General features: G+C 40.8%; 2 protein-coding genes across 2 annotated transcripts; one reads left to right on the forward strand and one right to left on the reverse strand.

Moving 5' to 3' along the window:
* The first annotated feature begins 2,338 nt into the window (after positions 1–2,338).
* LOC134303014 (neuferricin) lies at positions 2,339–5,511 on the forward strand. The gene is made up of 4 exons (XM_062988256.1): positions 2,339–2,673; positions 3,752–3,892; positions 4,113–4,299; positions 4,570–5,511. The coding sequence occupies exons 1-4, from the start codon at positions 2,421–2,423 to the stop codon at positions 4,745–4,747; spliced, it is 759 nt and encodes a 252-aa protein (XP_062844326.1). The 5' UTR covers positions 2,339–2,420; the 3' UTR covers positions 4,748–5,511.
* An 18-nt stretch (positions 5,512–5,529) lies between these two features.
* On the reverse strand, positions 5,530–23,762 carry ankfy1 (ankyrin repeat and FYVE domain containing 1). Its single transcript, XM_062988255.1, has 25 exons — positions 23,747–23,762; positions 19,526–19,727; positions 19,226–19,344; positions 18,743–18,878; positions 17,827–17,950; positions 17,097–17,246; positions 16,826–16,991; positions 16,186–16,390; positions 15,522–15,590; positions 15,222–15,421; positions 14,662–14,759; positions 14,143–14,353; positions 13,944–14,042; positions 13,556–13,709; positions 13,014–13,182; positions 12,567–12,685; positions 12,053–12,209; positions 11,756–11,956; positions 11,209–11,385; positions 10,938–11,085; positions 10,734–10,824; positions 9,921–10,045; positions 9,463–9,609; positions 8,924–9,014; positions 5,530–8,802 (listed from the first exon to the last, which is right to left on the reverse strand). Exons 1-25 carry the CDS (start codon positions 23,754–23,756, stop codon positions 8,670–8,672), a joined length of 3,501 nt encoding a protein of 1,166 aa, XP_062844325.1. The 5' UTR covers positions 23,757–23,762; the 3' UTR covers positions 5,530–8,669.
* Positions 23,763–24,172: the final 410 nt, after the last annotated feature.

Raw genomic sequence — 24,172 nt, forward strand, 5'->3', positions numbered from 1 at the left:
TCAACACGTTGCCATGTTGTTTTGAGCACTGGTGCACATCGAGTGTTTCACTGTTAAACTGAACAGTGAAGGTGAGCAGAAGAAACCGGCTGGTTTTATACGAGCTGAACGTGTTTTTACTTCTTAAAATACGATAAATAAATCACGCATTAAACGCAATATGGTTGTTTTCTTCTTTTAATAGCAGCAGTAGATATTGCAGTGCTAAAATACCCGTACATGGATGATAAACGTGCATTTATTATCGACCGAAGTTCCACTTTTCTGTTTTTTTGTAAAATAAACAAAATACACAAAACTATTAAATAACTTAAATGTATTTTCAGTTAGAGGTTTTTTACACAATCATATACAATAATATAATAAAACAAACTCACACTCACTGCTGCATGTGTTCGGTCTCTCAGTCACGTGACAGTACCACAACAAAACACAGCTGAGCATGTGAGCATGTGAGCATGTGAGAGGAGCCGCTACAGTCTGTACACACATGATCTCTACTTTATTATCAAACCAGAGAAACTTACCGAATGTAGCGGAGAAAAAGTAAAACTGAAGTATTGATACTATCGATATTTGGATCGATCCGCCCATCACTACTGATAAGGTTAGAACAGCCGTGTGGTGTCAATACCTAGCCTAGCCAACTAATTCACAGCTGAGATACTGACTAAAACCCAAATAACTCATAAACCATAACTGTTATTATTATGAAATATATACAATAAAGACTTGTGCACTGTGTGCAGTACACTAACTATACGAAACACATTACAGCTGTGAGTTAATATCCAACGTCAACAACATCGGTACGTGTTAGCTTAGTCGCTAGTGTTAGCTGCTAAGCTAATTGCAGTGATTTCTGTTTCTAAAAGCACTCTGTATTTATAACTCCATCATATTAATATTGTAATACATACATTTTTGTAAGTAGCAGCTCTCAGTAGGGTTGTAGATAAATTCAGGTGTTTAAAGCGGTCAGATTTCTTCTTTCTGGATGTTTTACTTTCTCACAATGTTACCATCATTGACTATCACCACCAAGCAGCTAACTCATATCACGTAGTTGTGTTTACTGGGTGAATAAATATGTAAGTGACCAAATATGTGTGTCCTTGTTAATTTAAAATAAAAAATAGATGCTATTCTGTTTATATTTATAAGCACAATGTCAAAAGAAAAGAGCTCTGAGCTCTTATTCACCAAAACAAACACGGAATGAGAGCCTCACTACGCATGCTCCGATTCACGAAACTGACCTACACTTACGCATGGTTTCGTGAATTTGCGTAGGGTGCGCAAAGTGCGTAAGGTGCGTTTCCTTCATGTACATATAATTTACACTATAATTTCCATAAATTTGCACCATTTCTGTATGTGCAAAGCAAAGTATTCAAAAACTTACAATCTTCTGTCAGAAATGAAAGAAGAACAAAACAAACATTAATTAGATCCAAGAGAAAGTTTCAGCAGGGAGATGGATATATGCTTCTGCTAGCTTTGAAAGTGGCATCAAGGACACAAAAGAAAATCGTGGACTAACATTAAATGTGGTTTCTATTATTTGTTTTCTTGATGATAATTAGGCTACATTTCATAATGCACAAAAGCCTTTAAGTACACAAATGAACCATGGTCTCGACTAACGAACCATTGTTTTTAAGTGTGTGCAAATCAGGACAATAATCAAGTACAGTTCTGTACAATTTCAGTATATGTTCTTTATTTATACTTGTAAATAGACACAGACAAAAACTAAACAATCTTTGTGCAGAATAAGCAGCATGAACGATACCAACATTTACCACGTGGTCGCTGTTCCACCCGCTAGCAAACAGCTTAGCTTATCAATGCTGTTAACAGATGATCATTTATCCAAATAACGCTGCCTAGCATCCCGAGTTCGTCTCGTTGTGGTTTCTTCTCATTTCGCTTCTGCTCGTCCAGCCTTTACTGCTTCGAAAGAATAAATAAGTAACGCAAGTGTCTCTGCTGCTATATTCACTGTGTCGCAGCCCAAAACAAGTCATCCACAGTGGCGCATCGGTGACGTCACAGTCACTAAAGTATCGGTCCCATCACAATCCGATTCCAGTACTAACGTTGGTACTGATATGATCGATATTTGGATCGATCCGCCCACCTCTAATATATAAACCTTAAATTGTATATTATAGTAACGTATTCCATGTTATGTGATTTGGACACTAAATTGCTTCAGCTCAGTGCTGTGTTTCAGATATGATTTATAAAAGTCCCCTAACTGAAATCCCCTAACTAGTGCACTACGAAGTGAACATGATGTGGTTCGAACACGAGCAATCTAGACCCGGAAAAACACAGCGACATGCACTGGATTACGCTTCTGTAATTAAGTCTAATTAATTACATGTTAATTGCCGCAGTTATTTAGAGATAAAATGCTGAAGTATGTAATCGCACTTATTTCAGTGGCTTTAGCAGTATGGACGGTTCCCGACACCTTTACATTCTTAACCTCATGGCTTTCTGGGAGCTTAGAGTCGGACAGGTTGTTGAGTCAGGACGAGCTGTCTCTTTATACCGGGACACAGAACAGCAAAGGACTGTACCTCGCTATTTTAGGACAGGTGTTTAATGTTGAAAAGGGAAGAAGACATTACGGTCCAGGTCGAAGTTATCATTCCTTTGCAGGTAAGCCACCAGAACAGTGTTGTTTGAGTAGGCGGTTCATTGAGTCGATCCTTTTCGGATGAACTTCGGGAACCGACTCTTTAGGTTGACGTTTGGAGTCGATTCCTTTGAGTGAACGTCAGAAGCGACTCTTTAGGTGAATTTTGGGAGTCGGTTACATTTGGTACACATCGAAAGACAGCTGTTTAGGTGAACATTGGGAGCAGATTCTTGTAGGTTAACATCTGTATTCTTTGTAGATATTAATGAACGTTAGAAACGCCGTGAGCTGACTCCATGGTTGATCGTCAGAATCGTGTTCTTTTAGGTGAACGTTGGGACTCGTTTAGGTAAATGTTGTGAGCCGACTCATTTTCGTGGAATGAGTATTTATTGAAAATCCATAATGTGTAAATAATTAATATAGCTTTTTATGATCTTGTGCTTTTTTACATAAGTATAACGTTTGTTGTTGGCAGTTGTAGCCTAGTGGTTAAAGTACTGAACTATTAATGGAAAGGTCGCTGGTTCAAGCCCCAGTACTGCCAGGAAGCAAGTGTTGGACCCTTGAGCAAGGAACGTAACCCTCAATTGCTTGGAATGTATACTGTCACAGTACTAGGGCAGTTGATAGCTCAGTGTTTAAGGTGCTGGTCTAGTAAACAGAAGGTTGCCGGTTCAAGCCCTGCCACCACCAAGTTGCCACTGTTGGGTCCCTGAGCAAGGCCCTTAACCCTCAATTGCTCATCATGTTCAGCTCATTGTGTAAGTCGCTTTGGCTAAACGTGTTTGTTAATCCATGATGAAGATAGATGATGAGGTTTAACAATCTAAGTTATACAGCCCTGGTCAATTTCTAAATGTTTTTAATGCATTTTTTGTCAGCCTGTCTACATTAAGAACGCTACAATTTTTTGAACTGATTGTGTGTAGGAAGTAAGGATCTGTGTGGCATTAAGATGGTTCAGAGGTATTTGATCAGCCATCAGGACACACAAACACACTGTATCAAAGGGGAGCAGTTAGCAATATCCTGAAGTATGTCCTATAATTATAGACCAATTAGTTTGACAAAACACATTGGGTTTTGTTTTTTTAGGAAGAGATGCATCCAAAGCCTTCGTTACGGGCGATTTCACTGAGGAAGGTTTGACCGATGATGTGTCTGACCTTTCTCCATCTCAAATAGTGGCACTCTACGACTGGTTGGCTTTCTACCAGAAGGACTACACACCTGTAGGTAAGATAAGTGTTTCTGCTCTGCTGTGTACAGCGAGTTTTTAGTTTTACTGTATTTTATAGCTGTTTACACAAGTAACTGAATGAAGTTCATCTGTAAATGCTGTCCACTCTTTCATTTAACAAACTGCCCATGATCGTTTGTCCAAGTGATTTACAGTGTAAATAGTTTAATGCAGTTTCTTTAAACAATTAGCTTCGTTTGAACCCCTGTGCAACAGGAAGATTGATTGGCCGGTTCTACAGCGACAGCGGGAAGCCCACAGATGCCCTGCTGCAGGTGGAAGTCGCTTTGGCTCAGGGACTGAAACAGAAAGCCCAGGTTGAAAAGGAGAACGAGCTCTACCCAGCCTGTAACTCAGAGTGGAGCTCTGCAGCAGGAAAACGTGTATGGTGCTCTACAAAAAGGTGACTGACCACAAATGTGAATATAAACACATTTGTACTCCAGTATATCCTCCACATGATAACACGTCTGCAATCTAAATATTGAATTTTCTTTTGCTTATTGTTAAAATTATTACTGTACTCATTTTTAATAATGTAAGATTATGGATGATTGTTTAACAAAAATAATTAACCGAAACATTCATTTTCAGTTTTCAACTGTTGAATTTTTTTGGAATGTCATCAGCATGATCACGCAGTAACACTGGAATCTCTGTTTTGTTGTTTTAGTGGCGGAGTCCATAGAGAATGGGCTGGTGTTCCCAGAATGCTCTTTAAGCCAGGCGTAGGCCATACACGCTGCGTATGTGTACGAGTGGATGACCACACCCATTCAAGCAATCCAAATCTTCAGCAGTATAAGGATTGTCCACCTCACTCAGAGTCCTGCTTTCTTGGTCACGAATGAACTATCCGGAACTATGAATATTTTTTACTGTGGTTACTTTTTCTATGTTGTTAGAATGTAGTTTACCAGCTGGTCTGTACAAAGTATTACATTGATGGGCAGCTAAAGAAAAGCAATATTTGATCATTCATAATCAAAGGTGCAAACAGCGAGAAGAGCCCGACATCTGTGTGAATGGATGTGGGTGGCTCCTCACTACTCAGTTAAGTTCAGTCTGTACACTAGTGTGCTAAACTAATAAAACATCACAAACCATGTACTCCACTTTTACAGAGTATATACCATATGCGGTTTGGGACAGAGCACCTCATTCAGCAAGACATTACATGTGTTGTTGATCAGTAGCATAACTTTGTTAATAAAGTGGAGCTTAACTTTATTATCTGGAATTATGGTGATCATATTGTTTATTTTTAAATTAATTAACTTGGAACAAGTGGTGGGCATTTAAAAATATACTAGATTTAATCTATTATATTGTGTGTTTTTGGTCATACTATCGTGGTGGAGACATACAGAGTATAGTGTGATCTACTGTTAAGCTTTTTCACTTTTTTCCTATTATTTTATGGGGAGTCACACTGAGTTTGTGTGGCTCTCTGTACGCAACACAGAAGAAGTAGCTACAGATGTTTAAGATCAGGGGTCGTGCAAGCAGCAGCAGATTCACAATCTGGAAATGGATATGACTAGACTAGGAGATGCAGAATGCAAAAAATAGCCTACTTTTAAATAAATGAAACGTACACATTTTAAGTAAACAAGTAATGAGTCACAACAAGTGTTTTAATCAATTTTTTTAATTGTCTGATGACCTTAATGTAAATTTGTCTTCCCTTTCTTGAAAAGGATACTAGAGGAAATGACAGGCTAGATATCTGAGCATACAGATACGATACATTGTGCATAAGAGATCCAACAGAGGCAAGGTTTGTCACACTGACAAAAAGCACAACCTGCGTTTAGTACAAAACTGTTGTAGTGGTCAAAAATATCATACAAGAAGCTGTACAATTAAACATTACCTAGAACAGACTGCGGTGTCTCCAACCATGAGCATCACCTTTCTTTTGGACAATCAATGTTGTAAAAAAATTTAATACGATAAAGTGCAGCTTAGCATCAAGAAGGAGAGAAGTTTAAAACATCAGGCAGATCTGAAGATTAAAAATAATAATAATAATACACAAACGAGCATGATTCACCAAAATCTAGTTGGTTAGTTATATGGAATGTATCCTTTGGTGATCTGACGTGAATAAATCATGATTATGAGTGTGATAAAATTATACATGTGCATATGCATAGAAGGCAGTTGATCATAACTCTACACCTAAAAGCTCTGTTTACAAGTTTAACCAGGTCCATTTCTGGCTTCACATGAAAGTTTTTTGCTTTTTACTTGGGTTGAAGAGTGACATTTCACAAATGTTTCATAAATATGGTATATGCTAAATATAGTGGGATGAACCCATGGAACAATCAGGATGAAATAATTTATAAATTCATGTTCTGTACTGAAATATGGTGACGTTTTATCACACTGATCAAATCCAGGACAATAAATTCCTCAGAAGAACATGACCAGGTGCTGGAAAGTGTTTAGAATGTTCTTGTTCTAGACTAAAAATACAGTCTTGTGTAAAGTTTTGACACCCCTGGTACAGTTATAAGTTGGCACATATGAGTACTGAACTGTGATTTTTATTGGTCAGACGTGCAATTCCACAGTTCTACAGACAGATGGCGACAGAACGACTATTCAAATACTATACAGTACAAACCGTGCTAACTTATTTTTCATGGTCAATTGCTCACATTGTGGAAAATACATATACAAATACCACAACTTTTGCATGTATTGAATGTCATGTTTATTTTAATGCACTGTTAAATTGTGCATTTAAATGTGCACATGTAACTTGACCAGTGATGTCCAGACTTTAGCACAAGACTGTAAAAATGATCACCAGGCAAACATGATTAAGGCATAAACCCTCTGGACCACTCAAGTGATCCACTAGTAAGAGCATTTGGGTTTGTAATAGTGTGATAATGTACCAGATAATAAGAAATCTGCTGTGAAAAAAACATGGTTTCATTTGGAATCTAGCAGAATTTTATGTCAGACGTGCAATTCCACCGCTTCACCGGCAGATGGCGACAGAAAGGCTGTGTTCAAATGCAATACAGTACTGACCGTGCAAACTCCACCCACCGCAGCAAGTCCAAATACAGTGCAAGCAACTGAAGGGGTGCAACAACTTGATTGTGTTGGGACTTGAACAAACAACCTTTTTGGGACTTGCCTAGTAACTTAACCACTGAGCTACCACTGTCCTCAGTTCTCTAAAAAAAGGAATCAAGTAGTGCAGATTATTTGAGTACATATACAATCTAAGATCCAAACTTATCTGGCTGACATCTGCACAAGTGTGAGGAGTATTTTTCAAGGAATGAACTACTGATCCCATAATGCACTTTACTTGGTAGTCATATGAGCATATTGTATTTGATTTTGCATTCTAATACAGGAATAATATGCTGTTATTCTGAACACAGCCACATTCTTTTGACTGATCTGGTGCCATCTGCCAGTAGAGGATTAGAACGGCTTGTCTTTTACGCCTATTCACTCAGCTGTGTGTGCCAAGATACAAAAAGATGATTTCTACATGATTTCTACAACAGCAAACATATAGCTGCTGTAAAAAAACAAACTGAGCGTAAAGACGCTATACAGTAAGTCAAAAAGTTAACAGTTGTATTTTTGTGCTCATCAGAGTGATGCGTAAAAACATGCACACAAAATAATTAGCTTGAATATTAAAAGGTATTGACCATATACATATTTAACCAATATATTCATTGCCTAGTGTAAAGAAATAAGCGTTTTATCTAAGTGGAATCACACGAATCAAAGAATGAATCATTTTTCCTGTAGAATTCCATATGCTCTTACTAGTGGATATTTTATTCATCTTCCTTAATAATTCATATTCAGTAACGATCTTTTACAACACGACTAATGCTTGTTTAAGACGGACCTAACTGACATTTCATCATTTTTTGCAAATACACTATATGGCTAAAAGTATTTGGACACCTGAGTGTGAGCTTTTTGGGTATCCTATTTTATCCCTATGTGATCAGACACTCTTCAGAGAAAGCTTCTCACAAGTATGTCTGTTGGAATTTGTGCCATTCAGTCAAAAGAGCATTTGTATGGCTGGTCACTGATGTTGATCATCAGTTGATGTTCCAGTTCATTCCAAAGTTGTTCAGTGAAGCTTAATTTATTTATTTATTAGGATTTTAATGTCATGTTTTACACACTTTGGTTACACTCATGACTGAACAGGTAGTTACTGGTTACACAAGATTCATCAGTTCAAGTTTAATGTCAAACACAGTCATGGACAATTTAGTATCTCCAATTCACCTCACCGCATGTCTTTGGTTGTGGGAGGAAACCCACACAGACATGGGGAGAACATGCAAACCCCAGACAGAAAGGACCCAGACGTTCCACCTGGGAATCGAACCCAGGACCTTCTTGCTTCGAAGCGAGAGTGCCCACCGAGCCACCTAATTTGTGGCTGAAACAAAAATTAAAAGGATGTCCCAATACCTTTGTCCATATAGTGTATCTTCTACAGGTCGTTTCCCATGCTGCTACCCCCGTAATCAGCCTACAAAACCCACTAGATCTACAAATACCACTTCAATAGCATTCCACTACTTGATTTGATCCTTTGCTGTAGGAACTAGTAAATGCATCCATTTTTATTGTCGTTTTGATCAGACTGACTCAGACTGTCCAACATTTTGTCCGTTCTTTCTTTTCTTTTCCTCACTAGGTTTTTAGCCACTGTGTGCAGTTTAGTGTGTTCGTTGCTGATCAGCCCCGCCCGGTGCTGTGTTAGGATACTCCACCTAGGGTTAGCACGTCGAAGCAGATATCGCACACGCGAACCGGTTTGTTCAGGTCGAATTTGATAATGGGAATCTCCTTAATGGAGCACTTGTGGCAAAGCAGGCGACCACAGTGACGGCTGGAAAAGAGAAAAGGCAAAAAAAAAACAAAGAGAACAAGTTTAGAGATTAGAGATGAAAAGAGTCAGTAAGGAACTCGTGATCATATTTGGAACTGGTTTATTCTTAATTTGTACATACCAGTGATGTTTTCTTGTAGTGACTCCGAACTTGGCAGCACACTCGTAGCAGTTGGAGCCATCGCACCATGGGGGCTCTTTGGAAAGCATATCTTTGTTATAAGAAATAGAGAAGACAAAATGAATAAAAACGTGATCCGTGTTGGGTGCCGTCTAAATAGAAATCTGTTTATTTATTTTTTCCTTTCTCATCCAATATAGACATATCCAATCACAACTTTGTTCCCCCTTTTGCCGCTTCTTTCTCCCCCCTCCAAATGAGAATGACGGTAGACTGTCATGCATCATTTAGACATGATTGTTACCAACAATCACTTCTTTTCCCCCGCTAGAGGCAAAAATCTCAGACCTGTGCAGGTGCCATGAGATCAACCAGCCAGTAGAGCCTATAACTGTAGTAGTTGACAAATTTCCTTCTCAACCATTGTCCCTCCCCCTACAGACACACAGCCAATCGTGTGTCCATTACTGCATCATGCGAGTGTAAGACATATGGGGTGTCCTAACACTTTTGTTAGTGTTGTTTGTGTTGTGTTGTACCAAGTAGGCGGAAGAGAAGCTGCTTGGTGGCCACTTGATAGTTGAAGATGTTTACGCCCTGATTATTGTTGACGCCCAGACGAGCTCCAGCCCTCACGATGGCCCGACAAAGATTAGCATTTCCTTTCGTGTACGCCAGCAGAAGAACTACAGCAGAGAAAAGAATAAGAATAAGTAATAAGTGAATAAGTAATATAAGTAATAAGAAAAAGAATAAGTAAAGAGCTTTGGTGAGTGTTTACATTAAGTATGAGACTAAGGAAAATTAGTGATCTGAGTAAATTATGCTTGTTGGTGTTGAAAAGGATAGTTTAAGTATGTTAGAAACTGCAAATCGCCTAGGCTTTTCATAAACTGTGTCCATAAGCCTTTTGGCCATGTGTGCAAACATAAAAAAGACAGTAAAGAAATTTTTGAAAAGAGCTTTTCTAAGACATGAATGTTGCTGTGTGACTAACCTGTGTTTCCTTCATTGTCTGGTTTATCCAAAGGATACTCTGGCATGCATTCCAAGAAGAGTTCAAAGATCGCTGCAGCATTTTCTTTCCCATAGTGTCCAAGGACATGCATTGGAGACTGGCCTCTAAAGGTAGCAAAGAAGTTCAACAACATTAAGCACCTTTTTTAATGCATTTTCTCCCCATTTTCCTCCCAATTTATCAGTCAATTTGTCTTCCGCTGCTGAGGGATACCCGATTGCATCCAAGGAGAGCATGTCGCTGTACCCACCACCTTCGGACACGTGCACAGCCCTCCTCTTCTGGCCCCTGCTTTCTGCACAGGCGTGCTAACCGTTCAGAGGAAGGTGTCTGTCAGAATCTCATTTAATGTAGAATAGAAAAATAATAAAACAACCACAGATGGCAATACAACGAGACAGCTAAACAAGTTAAGAAGCTCAGTGCAGCAATGAAATATGCTAGCCCACTACCACTGAGATCCAGGGTTCAAATCTCGTCAACCCAGACACAATTGTACATTGGTGGGATAAGCAAACAGCCTATTAGATAGACCTGTCAAATGTATTTTATATTTATTTATATTTAAGAAGCTACACCCACTACACAGACCAACTTCATGGTTGTACTATCTGACTATAGCCCAGCTGTCGTTTTATACACTGTGTTACTCCCTGTACCCCACTAATCTATCAAAAATTGACCAGATGACATTTGGGGTAATGCGTCATTCTCAACACTGCAAAGACACTCAGACCAGAAAAACATACTTAACCATGTCATTACCATGTCATCTGTGTGTGTTAACCCCACCTGAGATTGTAGGTCTCTGCATCGATGTTTGACTCGGTGAGAAGCGCCCGGACGTTATTTAGACGACCCTGCATCACAGCTAAGTGTAGGGCTGAAACAAGAACAAACACAATGCATAGTTTTGAGCTTTTTATATCCAGCAGCATTGATACGGTTCTGTGAGTGAGATAAAAGTTCACGTTGTACTTTAGTCCAGAAACATACCGTTGTTGCCGTTCTCATCAACTGCGGTGAAGTCAATGCCGTTTTCGATCAGGACAGAGCAAATAGTGGCCAGATCTTGCTGTGCTGCCAGGTGTAAAGCTGTCTGACGATGTTTGGTCAGCTCGTTCACTTTGGCGCCTGCTAGGAGCTACACACACAAATAAAAGTAGAAAACACATGAACCATGTCTTCAAAGTACAATAATAATAATAAAAATAGAGCAAAAATGGAAAAAGAATTGGGCACGGGTCCCATCATACACAAAGCTTACCAGGTTACGGACGATGATCTCAGAGCCGGCTTGCACAGCGAGGTGCAGCGGTGTCAGTTTGGCAGCGTCCTGGACTCTGGAGTTGACATTTGCTTGCACGCTGATCAGGAAGAGCACACTCTCGATGTCCGAGTTCTGCACAGCTATGTGGAGGAAATTCCGTCCTTTGTTGTCCACCTGAAGAAAAGGAAGAGAGTACAGCCAAGTGACCGGGTGATCAGTGTGTTTGCTCAGCCTTAAACCTTAACCTTGACCTTAAACATGAGGCTTTAAAAAAGTGGGTCTATTTGAAAACCTAGTGATCTCTCTACATAGACACATTTTATGTCATCCTACACTCTCCAGAAAAGAAATCTGTCTAAATTCTTAGATGCCTTAAAATGCTGCCTATAAGGTGCCTTATTTAAAAGCTATACTCTAACTAAATGCTTCCTAAGTGGTGAAGGCAATCCCAGCATTCACTGCGGCACAACGTTTCTCACAAAAAATGTACAATCGTCACGAAACTGCAAACCTTCCTGGTTTAGCTATACCCTGCTGGTCCCACCTGCTCGGCAGCTCCAGGCTCTCGCTTCAGAATGGCCTCTGCTGCTTTGTTGTTTTTGTGTGTCATGGCACAGGCGAACGGCGTCGTGCTCTGCCTGTCTCTTAGGTTCAGTCGTATATCTGGGTGAGAGATGAGCAGCTGGATGATCACGCTGTGCTGACTGCTGATGGCCAGATGGACTGGAGCCCGCCCCTCAGCATCCTGCACATACACAAGTACTATGAATTAGAAGAACGCACACAATCTATTGTCTGTGATAAATGTGAGGCACGTTTGCACCAGCAGTGTTTACTGGACCTGTGCATTGACGTTGGCTCCAAACTCCAGCAGGCATTGCACCACTTCCTCGAGGCCCCAGCAGGAAGCCAGGTGAAGAGGGCTCTGACCATCCCGGGCCTCCTCATCTCCTTCCCCATTAGGACCGGGTCTTCTTTGACTGTTTACATCACAGCCACTGATTGAGAAACACACACAGACATGCACAGAGAAAAGTAAGGGTCAGCAAGAAATTCCAAGTGTATAGGTAGTATTTTTTTAATGTTAAATTTATTCATGCATAGTTTCAGACGTTGGTCACTCTTGGTCAGAAAGCAAGTGTAACTGAATTACTGAGAAACATAAAAAGAGACCCACACAATCTAATATTTATATGGATATATAAGCAATAAATATATGTAATATAGATGTTAAAAATACCTAAAAGTTTCTACTGTGTCTCCTTTACACCTAAACACCAAGTTATACAAGCAACAATAAAGCAAATGAAAAAATTGAAGTACTAGTCTATGATACGATGTGCACATGAGCAGACCTGCGTATGAGAAAGCAGGCTGAGACCTCGTTGTTCTCATCAATGGCTCTGTGCAGCAGCGTCTGCTGGCAGCCTCCTGGCCCTGGACTCCAGCACGTCGCATCACAGCCATGCCTGACCTATTCAAAACAAAACCAGCAATTAAGACAGTTCCTCAAGCTTTTGTGAGCTGGGCTGCAATGGGCCACAACATTAATCCCTTAGTGCATCCCACAAGAGTGGCCTTAGTTCACTGTCCAGTAGTTATAAGCCTAAAGTATAAAAGTGCTGGCCGTAGGTTGCAAACGGCAATGAAAATGTTAATGAACAATAACTATCATCTGAAATTCTAAAATTAAACATTACTGTAAATATTAATATTAGATTGCAAAGACTTGGATCATACTATGAAAAGTAATTAAAAGATATTTCCGAATTAAAAGGAACACCCTTCCTAGACCCTCTTACCAGTGTTGAGGCGATGTCCTCCAGGCCATTCTCCAAGGCTAGCCACAGTGGAGGATCCCCCTTCTCATCTACCACAGACATGTCAGCTCCACGTGTGCAGATGGCATCTACCACCAGTGGGAGCTGGTTACTGATGGCCAGTTGCAGGGCTGTCTGACCTTCCTGCGTCCTGAGAAAGGAAGATGTATTTAATGTCCGACTCAAGATCAGACCAGAGGTATCCGCCTACAGTACTGCAAAGTTTAGCGTTCTACCTCAAAACACACCTGATTTTAAGCTGAAGTTATCAGCTTAATAACCAGGTCTGTGGGCTGTGGTCCAATTCGAAGTGCTATTGTTAGAAATTACGTTTAACACCCCCGAAAACAAACCAGGTATTACTTCAAATAGAATAAAAAACCACTGAGCTTTATCTCCAAGCTGAAATCCTGAATGTAGATAAACCCACAAACCACAGATACTACATGCATACTTAGCAGAAACCACAACACTGTTCTCACATCAGTCATAATGAGCTGTTCTGTCACCCATGAGCAACCTACCTGACATTAATATCTGCCTGATGCTCCAGCAGGAAGAGTGCACTTTTGCTGTCCTGTCGCTTGATGGCCATGTGGAGGAGAGTCTGGCCATCAGACATTGTGTCATTAATGGCTGCTCCTGAACCCAAGAGCTGTGCTGCGATGGTGTGCATACCTGTCAAAGCAGCACAAAGAAATTAACTTAGCTATAATTCATATACTCAATCCGTTTGTATCATCCTGACAGATCATGATGTATTGTCCGCTATCAAAACAGATACGTAAACTTAGCAACATGCTGTTGTTAAAGACTCATTTTAGGTATTTACCCTGGATTTTAATGAAAACAGTAAAAATACAAGACACCATCTTTTACTGGCTGAAATTACTGGGTCTAAATCAGCTGTACCTGTCCAGAGAGCAAGTCCAAGCACAGTCTGGTCCAGGGAGTCTTTAAGGCTGAAATCTGGGATGATTTGTAGGTTGTTGGTGGCATGCAGAGCATTGGCTGTGAAAGAAAAGGTCAAAAGCAAGCATGTGACTTCTATTCTTTCACTAAATGTTAAGCTTTTTGTGCTTGTGTCTTTGCTCCATCTCTCCGAACATACCTTTCTGCTCCAGTATCACAGACACTACGTCTGAATGGTTGTGGACGATGGCCATGTGCAGAGGACTCTGTAGGGACACGCCGTGGCTTCGATCCCCAGCGTCAGGGAGGGCAGTGTGGGTCTGTAGATTAGGATTGGCCCCCTGCTGTAGAAGCTCGGCTGTTAGTGCTGCCAATCCACAGCGGCATGCAGTGTGCAGAGGAGTCTCTCCCTTCAGAAAGAACAAAGGATGGACGAGTCAAGAAGAAAGAACCTTAGGTGGCTAGTGAGGGGTCAGAACAGAATGAGTGTTCAAATGATTTAAAGCACCATTATTTCAATATATAGTGGTGTGAAGATTATTTTACCCATCAATTGTGCATTTAAATGCTCAGATTTTGCCAATTTTTTAACTTAAATTCCTTTTGTGTGCCAGGTTTCATTACATCTTTTGACATCATTAAGTGTAAAAAGTATGTAAATATGTGTTGTCTGATCAGCCATGGTGGAATGAGCATACATTTTGACTGAAAAACTCACCCATTTGTTAATGTGATTGACCTTTGCCCCGTGGGTAGCCAGGAAGATGGCGGCAGCCTCACTGCCTGCAAGTGCTGCTCTCTGCATGAGACAGTTTCCTAAAGGAAACACAAAGAGCTGCTTTTTACAGGGCAATATATGTAAACTTTGTACACCTCAGCACATTACTGACTCCAGTCTTTCACATATGCTAGGAGCGAGAAAAGCGGCTTTAATAGAGCACCAAACAGTCCTAACTACATTTTTTTAACCAATAAACAGCCGCCATTACTCAGCAATCATTAACATTTATCCAACTACCCGATCATATTTTGTCTCTGCTGCTCCTGACAGAGGAGGGCTGTAACACACGCCCGCTCCGAAACGTGCACAGTAGCGGTCTCATATGGTGGTCAGAATCGTGCCACACACTGATCTCCACAATTCCCCACAAGTATTTGTGCGCCACTGACCGGCCAGCAGAGGTAATAATTGCAGCTGTCATGAGGAATCCCTCTGACCCTGCCTTCCCCATACGAGCCAATTATTGTTTATACAGGACCAAACATGACATCTGTTACCTGTGGCATCTGGAGCGTTAGGATCACTGCCCCTTTGTATGAGACGAGCCGCAAAGCTGTTCTCATCAAACGAGGTGCCGTTGACCACAGGTGTGTCGTCCTGAAAGGGATTGACGGAGTGATCGGTGGCCACAGTGATGTACTGAAGGGCCAACCACAGAGCCATGTTACCCTCGTGATCCTTTAAATCCATGTCCAACCTAAACAGGATGGGAACAGGTCACAACATAAAGCTGTCAGCATTTGAGCATGACCAGTTTAAATGAGGTTATTTAGACCTGAATGGGATTTGATACTCACTGTTTGCACTGCAGGAGCTGGTTAAAGACGGGCTCGTTTCCAGAAAGGACTGCTTCATGTAAAGGTGTTCTAAACGATTAAAAGAAGAGTCACACAAAAAAAAAAAACCCACATAACAGATGCTTAAATAAGAAAAAAATAGTTTCTACATAATTAAACAGTTTAGGGAAGGCCGTTTTCTGTTCCAGCATGACTGTGCCCATGTGCATTTACATTTACAGCACTTAGAGATGCTTTTATCCAAAGCAACTAACAACTGTGGCAGTATACAATTTAAGAAACCTGGGCATGGGCACATGGGCCCAACAGTAGTAGCCTGGCAGTAATGTGGCATGAACCAGCAACCTCCCAATACTAATCCAGTACCTTAATGTGCAATGTGCACAATATGAGCCTTCTAAAGACATGGTTTAAACTCCTGAGGCCTGACCTCAACCCCACTGAACAACTTTAGGAATAAATGCACTGTTGATTACAGGTTAGACTTTCCTGTTCAACACTGGTGGTTTTGTTGACTGAACAGGCCCAAATCTCCCTAGACACACTCTAAAATCTTGTATAAAGTCCTCTTAGAAGAGCAGAGGCTTTCATATATGATGTTCTTAAATAGTCGGTAGTAAGTATCACAAAAGTATATGTCATTTCTAAAGAACCCATTACCCACCGTCCTCTGCTGTTCTGCATGTTGGGGTTGGCACCGGTTTTGAGCAGAGCCGCTGCGATGCGGGCCATGCCGCTCATCACTTCGGAGCTGTGTTTCTTTGGACTAAAGGAGCAAACGAGATGCAGCGGTGTCTCCACTGCCCCCACGGTGGCTGCGTTTACTTGTGCCGAGTGACGAATCAGAAAGGTGGCGGCAAACTCGTCTCCTGAAGAACGACACAGATTGAAATTGAGAATGAGCTTTAGATCTTGGTAAAGGATATGTATCAAAAGAACCAAAAGTAAACAAATTAATTTACACATTTACGAGCATGGAAATGAATCAACTCTCAGGTAATCGTATGTCATATATTCAGATTTCTCTCGTCTAGGTGACATGAAGTGCAGTGTTACCATAGAATAATCACTCTTATGGCTCTAGGCAGAGCATTCCGTTAGCAGATGTTGCATGATTCACATTGCGGGGGGTCCTTCACCCCTTATCAGGCATGAGTGGGTTTATACTTGTCTGCCCAACACAGCATTTAGTATACAGGCAGTCATACACTGTATTATAATGGTGTTCCTAATATAGTGGACAGTTAACACACATATATATATGGCAAATAAACTGCACATAATAATGTTATTTGACATCCTACCTCTCTGAATAGCTTTGTGCAGGAGGCTCCAGCCACTCTGATCCACCATGTCCACGTCTGCTTTGTTATTTACTAGTGTGGTAGCGATACTTTCAAGCTTTCGGGATAAGGCCAGGTCCAGAGCCAGATCTCCATTGTTGTCCAGCTCATTTAGCTTCCCAGGCAACTACCAGAGCAAGCAAGAATAAATAATTCAGTCTAATCTGCACTCTAAGAACTGGCAACAAATATTGGCTGGTATGAACACTTGCTATGCTTTGCTTGTGTGTACCTGAGAATCCATCTCTATAAGGTAAAGGAAGACCACGTCCTCCCGCTCCACTTTAATGGCTTTGTGTAGTGGAAACTCTGTCTTGGACTTGATCATCTTATAGAGCAGCTGTGCACTCATAGTGCTAAAGTCTTCTTTCCTCAGGTCATCCTGTAACAGAGCAGAATGAGTTAGAAGAACACCTTTTTTCTGCCTAATTGCCAGTGAGAAAACATGGAAGGAGTGTCAAAAATTGCAAATTTTAAAATACACAGTCACTGTTGGTAGGGTGCTTGGGTAGCACAGCGGTAAATTATTCTAGCACTCTCCCACTGGGCTCCAGGGTTCAAAGCACAAGCGGTGCTACTGGCCAGTTGGCGTCTACACAGTCATGATGGGGCAGGGGGGTGAGCATTCCCCAAGCAGGTAACTATAATATCATGTGCCTAACTTGGAGTAAAGGAGGCCATTCAGACTTTGTAGTAAAAAATCCTACATTTGTGGTTGGCTTTTGCTTTCTTGGGTTAAAGCTGCAGTCAAACACAGCATGAACGGCCCAACAATCTTTGAATGAACCCACCAAGTCTAGACTGACTGCAAGACCTTCCCTTGTAAAATCAGTATGTTACACTGACATAGGACACATGTGAAAGCTAAGCAATCATCAGCTAGAAAGACATGACTAGCCAGACATTCCTTCCCCCACTATGATAAAGAGTTAACATTAACGACTCGCACCGACATGACTCACCCAGTGGCTGGCGATGATTTCACCGCAGTAGTTCATCAGCGTGGTGGCGTCCAGCTCTTCGGCTGTTTGGTAAAACCTGATGCAGTTTCTCACGTTAACTGAAGACATTACTCCTTTCTCACATCTACAAACATGAAGAGGAAAAAGTCTCTCATTCAAAGATAAAACATTTAAAGATAACGCAGTATATTTACATGCCCTGCCAGCCTAAAGTATATTGAAATATACTATAATTAGCCCTATAATTAGTGGATTAACTATTTATTCACACGTATTGCTAAGATGCCCATGAAATTAAGTGCACAACCATGTGATTCCTACTGATGAAAAATTGCCCATAGAGCTCAGTACATTTAATTGTGGCACTTTTATAGAATGGCAGCTTTTTGAAAGGTTAGCTAGTCTACCCTGCCAGACCACCACCTATAAGTGCGGTTATTGTGAGTATGTACAGTATTCAGCAATAACAACTAAGCTGTTTTACAAACAGCAGGCTTACAAAGTGTGTAAAAATCACCAGTCTGCTGCTACCAGTCTGGAGGCAACCTGATCACGCACAGAGCCGTATCGCGGACAGAGAGCCAAGATCCATCTGACTCTCTGCACTCAAGCAGGCTCCTGGACCAGTCTCAAAAATCGCATATTGCAGCGGCCAGGTTGATAGCTCTGCTCGAATTCAAACACTCTACAGTAGTGTGCTAGCACGTTGGACCGCGACACCACCCAAGCTCCCACCTGATAACTCTGTAATACCAAACCCCTATAATCTCTCAATCTGCTGAAGAGCAACTCATTTATGATAATGAACAAACACACAAAATGACAACATTGCTAAAGCTGCTGCAAAAGCGGCAGATTCTTCACTACATCTTTGAGTCACTTTTAATTGTTGTCTAGGGTGCCATGACATGCCCACCTCTCTCGTAGGAGGTGAAGCTGGAAGCGGTTGGCCAGCTTCATAAGGTCGATGAGAAAGGCGTCGTCTTCGCTCAGCTCTAACTCGTCCGTGTAAGCCCAGCGCAGCATCGCCATGGCAACCTCCGGCTTTGCCTCTGGGCGGCACAAGCGTTAGGTGGAGATGTAGAAGTAGAAGAAAGGAACATGAGAAAAAGGCTTGACCATTGATGCACACAAACAATCTGATTGCTGGATTTATGATTACTCAAGTGGTCATGTAAAATTGTTAATTCGCCAGGCCGTCACTGGACGTCCCATTTCAAAAACATGGTATTAAAACAAAATTACTTCTAGCTGATCTGTTTGAACACCCAGCCAGGTCAATAGCATCGCTTGGGATTGAAGTTTAAGAGCTTAGCGTTGGTGGGCTACCACTGTGACCCAAGCACCAATAATCAAACCAATAACCAATAACTCTTTTTGGTTACCTTCATATTCTTACCTGATAGGTCCAGTTCAGAAGTTGAAGCCAGGTTGGCCAGGCTCCATACATCACTGCGTGCTGCCAGCACAAACTTATGGGCGCTTAGCCACTCTTCTCCAACCTTCACCTTCAGATCACTGCGACATGGCACAGTTCTCAATTAAACTTATAACACAGCATATACATGCAAATTATTCAAAACTCCCTCTCAATCTTGTCATGTAAATGGGTTACTATCAGCTCGCTACACATGACTCAAACACAAATACCAGTTTGGCCCAGACAGACAATGAGTCATGATGCCACACAACTACGCACCTGTACTGTTCTTGCCGGTAAAAGTCGGCAACGATGGCCAGCAGGCGACTGATGAAGGAGTCGCTGGGTTGAGAGGAGGCGGAGCTAGATGCCTGAGCCGCCAGCATGGAGCACTTCCTCTCCGTCTCTACCAGCTTCTGCTGCATTTTGACATACTCCTGGCGAAGCAGGGACAGGTGCTTCTGCAGCTTCTGCACCTCCTCTGCAGAACACCACAGCAGGGAAAGACAGAGGGATGAGAATGTGAAACCATTAAGAGTGAGGATGGGTGCAAGGAAGGGTGTAAAAGAACAAGAACATAAAATGGATAAAGGACAAAACGGTTAAACAGAAATGGGCCAAAACACACACAAGGATGAGTCAAAATTATTGGGGTGAAAATGACAGAAGTAGGAGCAAAAAGAACAGACAACTCCAGAGAAAAATCAAGACACAAAACAGCTGATGTTGCAGACTGAGTTAAAAAAAAAAAACGACTTCCTGTGGGACTAAAAAAGCCTTGGGGCTTAAAAGATGGGTGAAGTCAAATAAAATCCCTCTCTGAACCAGAAGCACACAAAAGATAAGTGTAAATGGCTGATGGTCTGTGTTGGTATGGTATGAGTGGTATGAGTGTGTTGAAAGCAGACACAGTGTCCCAAACAGTATACTATTGTACACAGTAGGGCCAGGCTGCCACCCCCATGAAATATGCCCCCCTCAATATAATGATGTAATAATTATGAATAAACACATTCCACTCACTAGCTTTGTGTAAGGTTTCAATCAGTTGTGAATATGGCAAGAATGTTTAGATCTGGTAGATTCCCCCACTGTTTAATTCATAGCTATGTCCTTGGAGTAGGGTAACTTTTTTAATACTAGTTAGTAATGTAGTATACAGTTTGAAACAGGTCATTTGGTTTTAAAAGAAAAATGATCTATATGTACAAAAACGGCTCAGGGTAGTTTATCATCAATACAGTTTGACAGACATTTAGTTTTGACTAATTTTGGAATTTTATATATAAAGCCATGTCAAAGAAGTTGAGCTTTCACTGTGCATGATTACTAGCTAAGAGACTTTAACTGTTTTCATAAACAAAAAAAGGAATTTGGTGATCATTTGGGCTGCTCTCCAGAAGCCAGTTAGTATAAACCAGGCTGTAAAGTAAGTGAATGGGAAATACAGTCCCTGTAGAGCTACATCATCTCAATCATAAAGAAAACACAAACAGGTTTACACAATAATCACACGACTTTCCCTTAAACACATTACATCTTTCAAAATTCGTTTCAATTTGAAATCTTCCTCATCCTGATTAGGGTTACTTCCCTAAAGCGAGAGAAACTGGAATTTGACTGCTTAGCATAAATTCTGCCAGCCTTGTTTCCTTCCTCTTTACTCTTGGATTATCCATCTGTGTGCATGTTGAATTGTAATTTGCTGAGAAAACACTTTGCTTTTGACCTGCCCCTGTGATAGTGTTACTCCTAACCACATGACTGGGTCTACAGGGAAAGGGGAATGCTACAATAACAGCAACATGGACCATAGAATTATGTTAAGTTCCATACACAGAGTAATTACTTTCACTCTTGATATAATTACAGTTTATAAGATTCGCTTTAATCCACTTGGGCTAAGTTCAGCCAACCCCCACCACTACTGTTCTAGGCAAAAAAGTCAGCAGAATTGTTCCTTTGGATGTTAATATGTACCATAAAGTGGTGTAAAAGCAGACTAGCCAATAGAAGTAGGCAAAGCACAACACCCTGATCACACAACCATCATTTAGTAACTAAAGCAACACAGTCTTGGGTTATAGACATGGAAAGGAAATGTTGTATTTTACAAGACAATGAAGATTCAATGCATTTAAAAAGCTTGGCATTAAATGTACTGATCAATTTTAGTCATCAATTATAATTTAAGTTCATGAATTAGAATAGAAGCAAAACAATTAAACCATTTAAAATTATCTCCAAACAAGAGAAAGCTTTAAAAATAAACATTACAGACAAACAGGTCTGGTCAGTGACATTTCTGACAAGGAACATATAACAATTGTCTGATACAACAGATAATAAAAATGACTTTCTGTGCTGACACTGGACTTCATATACACATTTCTACTACAGGGAAAATAAAAGACACAAAAATCACATGATCAGATCATGATCAAGGTTAGCTTCAAGTTTTAGACAGCTCCAAAATGAATACTAGGTCTGAAAGTCAGCTATCACGTGTCAATTAGAATTTTTTATTTAATGCATTTTAACTGAATGTTTCTCACTGTCTAGTAATTCTAATTTATGTCAGAAAATGTTACACAATGTTGGTAAAATATACCCTGTATCACCGATATTTTACTGCACAGTATATTTCACATAGTCAGCAACAATAAATGTCTTGTAAATGCAGTAAGATTGAAGCACTGTAACACCTGCAATACAAAATGTGACACTCCATCCCCATCCCAATCCCACACATGCCCTGACCAGTCCTGTAAATTACATATTGAAGGCAAAAGACCTTGGTCAACTGCGTTTGAGTGGACGGCTGACCAGGTTGGTGGCTCCTCTGAGATTTTAACACTTTGTAGTGGTGTGGTAGTGAGTTAGACCTCTGCACTACCCAAGCTTCAGCCATAATTAACATTTATTGAACAATTACATTACAATTGTACAATACTATAACATTAGAATATTATAAATTGGGAGATGCTAGTAATTTGGCATGGAAGCCTGACATGTTTGTTTTTGTGAGCAGGGAGGAGTTTTATTCGCAGATGTACCGTTTGAAACACTTGCTTTGATCCAAGCTTGTGTTTAACTGTCATCTCTAAATAATTTATTTTTACGGCCAGAACAAACAATTGTACTCTTGATTTTATGTGGATCAATAAAGCAATGCAAATCATGTGGTGTCTTTGATGTGCCACTACAACCAGAATCCATACAATTGGTCTTGTAATGAAAGTAGACATAAAAAAAAATGTGCGAGCAATGTTTTATGAAGTGGAATGGTTAATATGGATCAAATTGTGCTCGAGATTCAAACAGTCTGGAAGAATTTAACTGCTGCTGTTTGGATTCCTGGACAGCAGTGTGCTACAAAGTAATTTCCTCTTGGTTTCCTCCGGATACTCGGTTTACCTGCCAGCAACCAAAAACTGTGGACTGACTTGTCTTTATTTATTTATTAGGATTTTAATGTCATGTTTTACACACTTTGGTTACATTTATGATAGAAACGGTAGTTACTCATTACATAAGATTCATCAGTTCACAAGTTTCATGTCAAGCTTCGAGTCATGGACAATTTTGTATCGCCAATTCACCACACTTGCATGTCTTTGCACTGTGGGAGGAAACCGGAGCTCCTGGATGAAACCCACACAGACACAGGGAGAACATGCAAACTCCACACGGAAACCTGGGGATCGAACCCAGGACCTTCTTGCTGTGAGGCAACCGTGCAAAAGTGTGAGCGAGTAAATAAATGAATGTGTTACGGGCGTCCTGGCAGGACCCCACGCGAACCTGACCAGAATAAAACAGTTAGTAAAAATAGGTAAATGATTGTATAAATTCCTATCAACACTTTCAAGCACTTTAGGCATCGAGTTAAGCAGTTAATTCTGGCATTTACTGACCTAATAGAATTTAATCGAATAAGTGCTTGAGATCTAGACATTACTCAGGGGTTTATGAACATTGGTACATCGGCTGCGGCGTCACACTGTCCATACAGCTGCAAAAAAGTGTCTGGATTCAGTTAAAACATGTACGGAACACCGTGACCGCAAGCTATATCCAGTAGCAACAGAAGTGGGATTTAACCACTACAGTGAACGGAATACCGTTATACTGGTTAATGACAATTGTTGATTGTAAACCACTTTACAACCTACAAGAAGCCAACAGTCACCTGACATGCTCATGGTGTTAGAATTCATCAGCAACTACAACAAACTCACCAAAAGTGCTAAATGTATTTTTTATTTTGCGAATTTTTCACACCAACCGCCGCCCAGCCCACCACCGTCCACAGAGCCTCCCGTAGCCTCTTAGCAATTTATACAAAATATAGCCTCTTTATTACACCAACCCACGTACCACCGGGCACACGTTCGTCATATAACATAAACCAGTATACTCTTTATGTTTTAGTCAGACCAAAAAAGAAACGCGCTACCACTACAAAAGACAAAAACAAGCAAGAATTCATTTTCATACCTTCCGCCATGTTGGATCCGCGGCTGGTCGTGTGATCTCGCGGGAGAACGCGAAAAGCATAGAAAGTATCGCGAGAGGACAGAGACGCACACGGGCGGATTTGGGAAGCGCGAATCGATTCCAGAGATCAGTGAGTCGACTCCGATTTCAACTCTGTTCTGGGTTCTGGGAAGCAATGAGTCGATTCCAAATATATTTGCTCCACCACACACTACCAGCTTCTACTGACTCTCAACTGGGACCAACAGTTAGCTAATACACAGTCATTGTGTATTAAATAATCAATAATTTCATAATTATTGATTACTAAATAATTCGTATTTAACAGATGCTACAGATATAGCTATAGAAGATTCTGTCATATATACATATACAGTTGTACAGTACAATGAAATTCCTTCTTCGCAGGCGGCACGGCGGCTAAGT

This window comes from Trichomycterus rosablanca, chromosome 26, assembly GCF_030014385.1.
Source record: "Trichomycterus rosablanca isolate fTriRos1 chromosome 26, fTriRos1.hap1, whole genome shotgun sequence".
NCBI classification, from domain to species: Eukaryota; Metazoa; Chordata; class Actinopteri; order Siluriformes; family Trichomycteridae; genus Trichomycterus; species Trichomycterus rosablanca.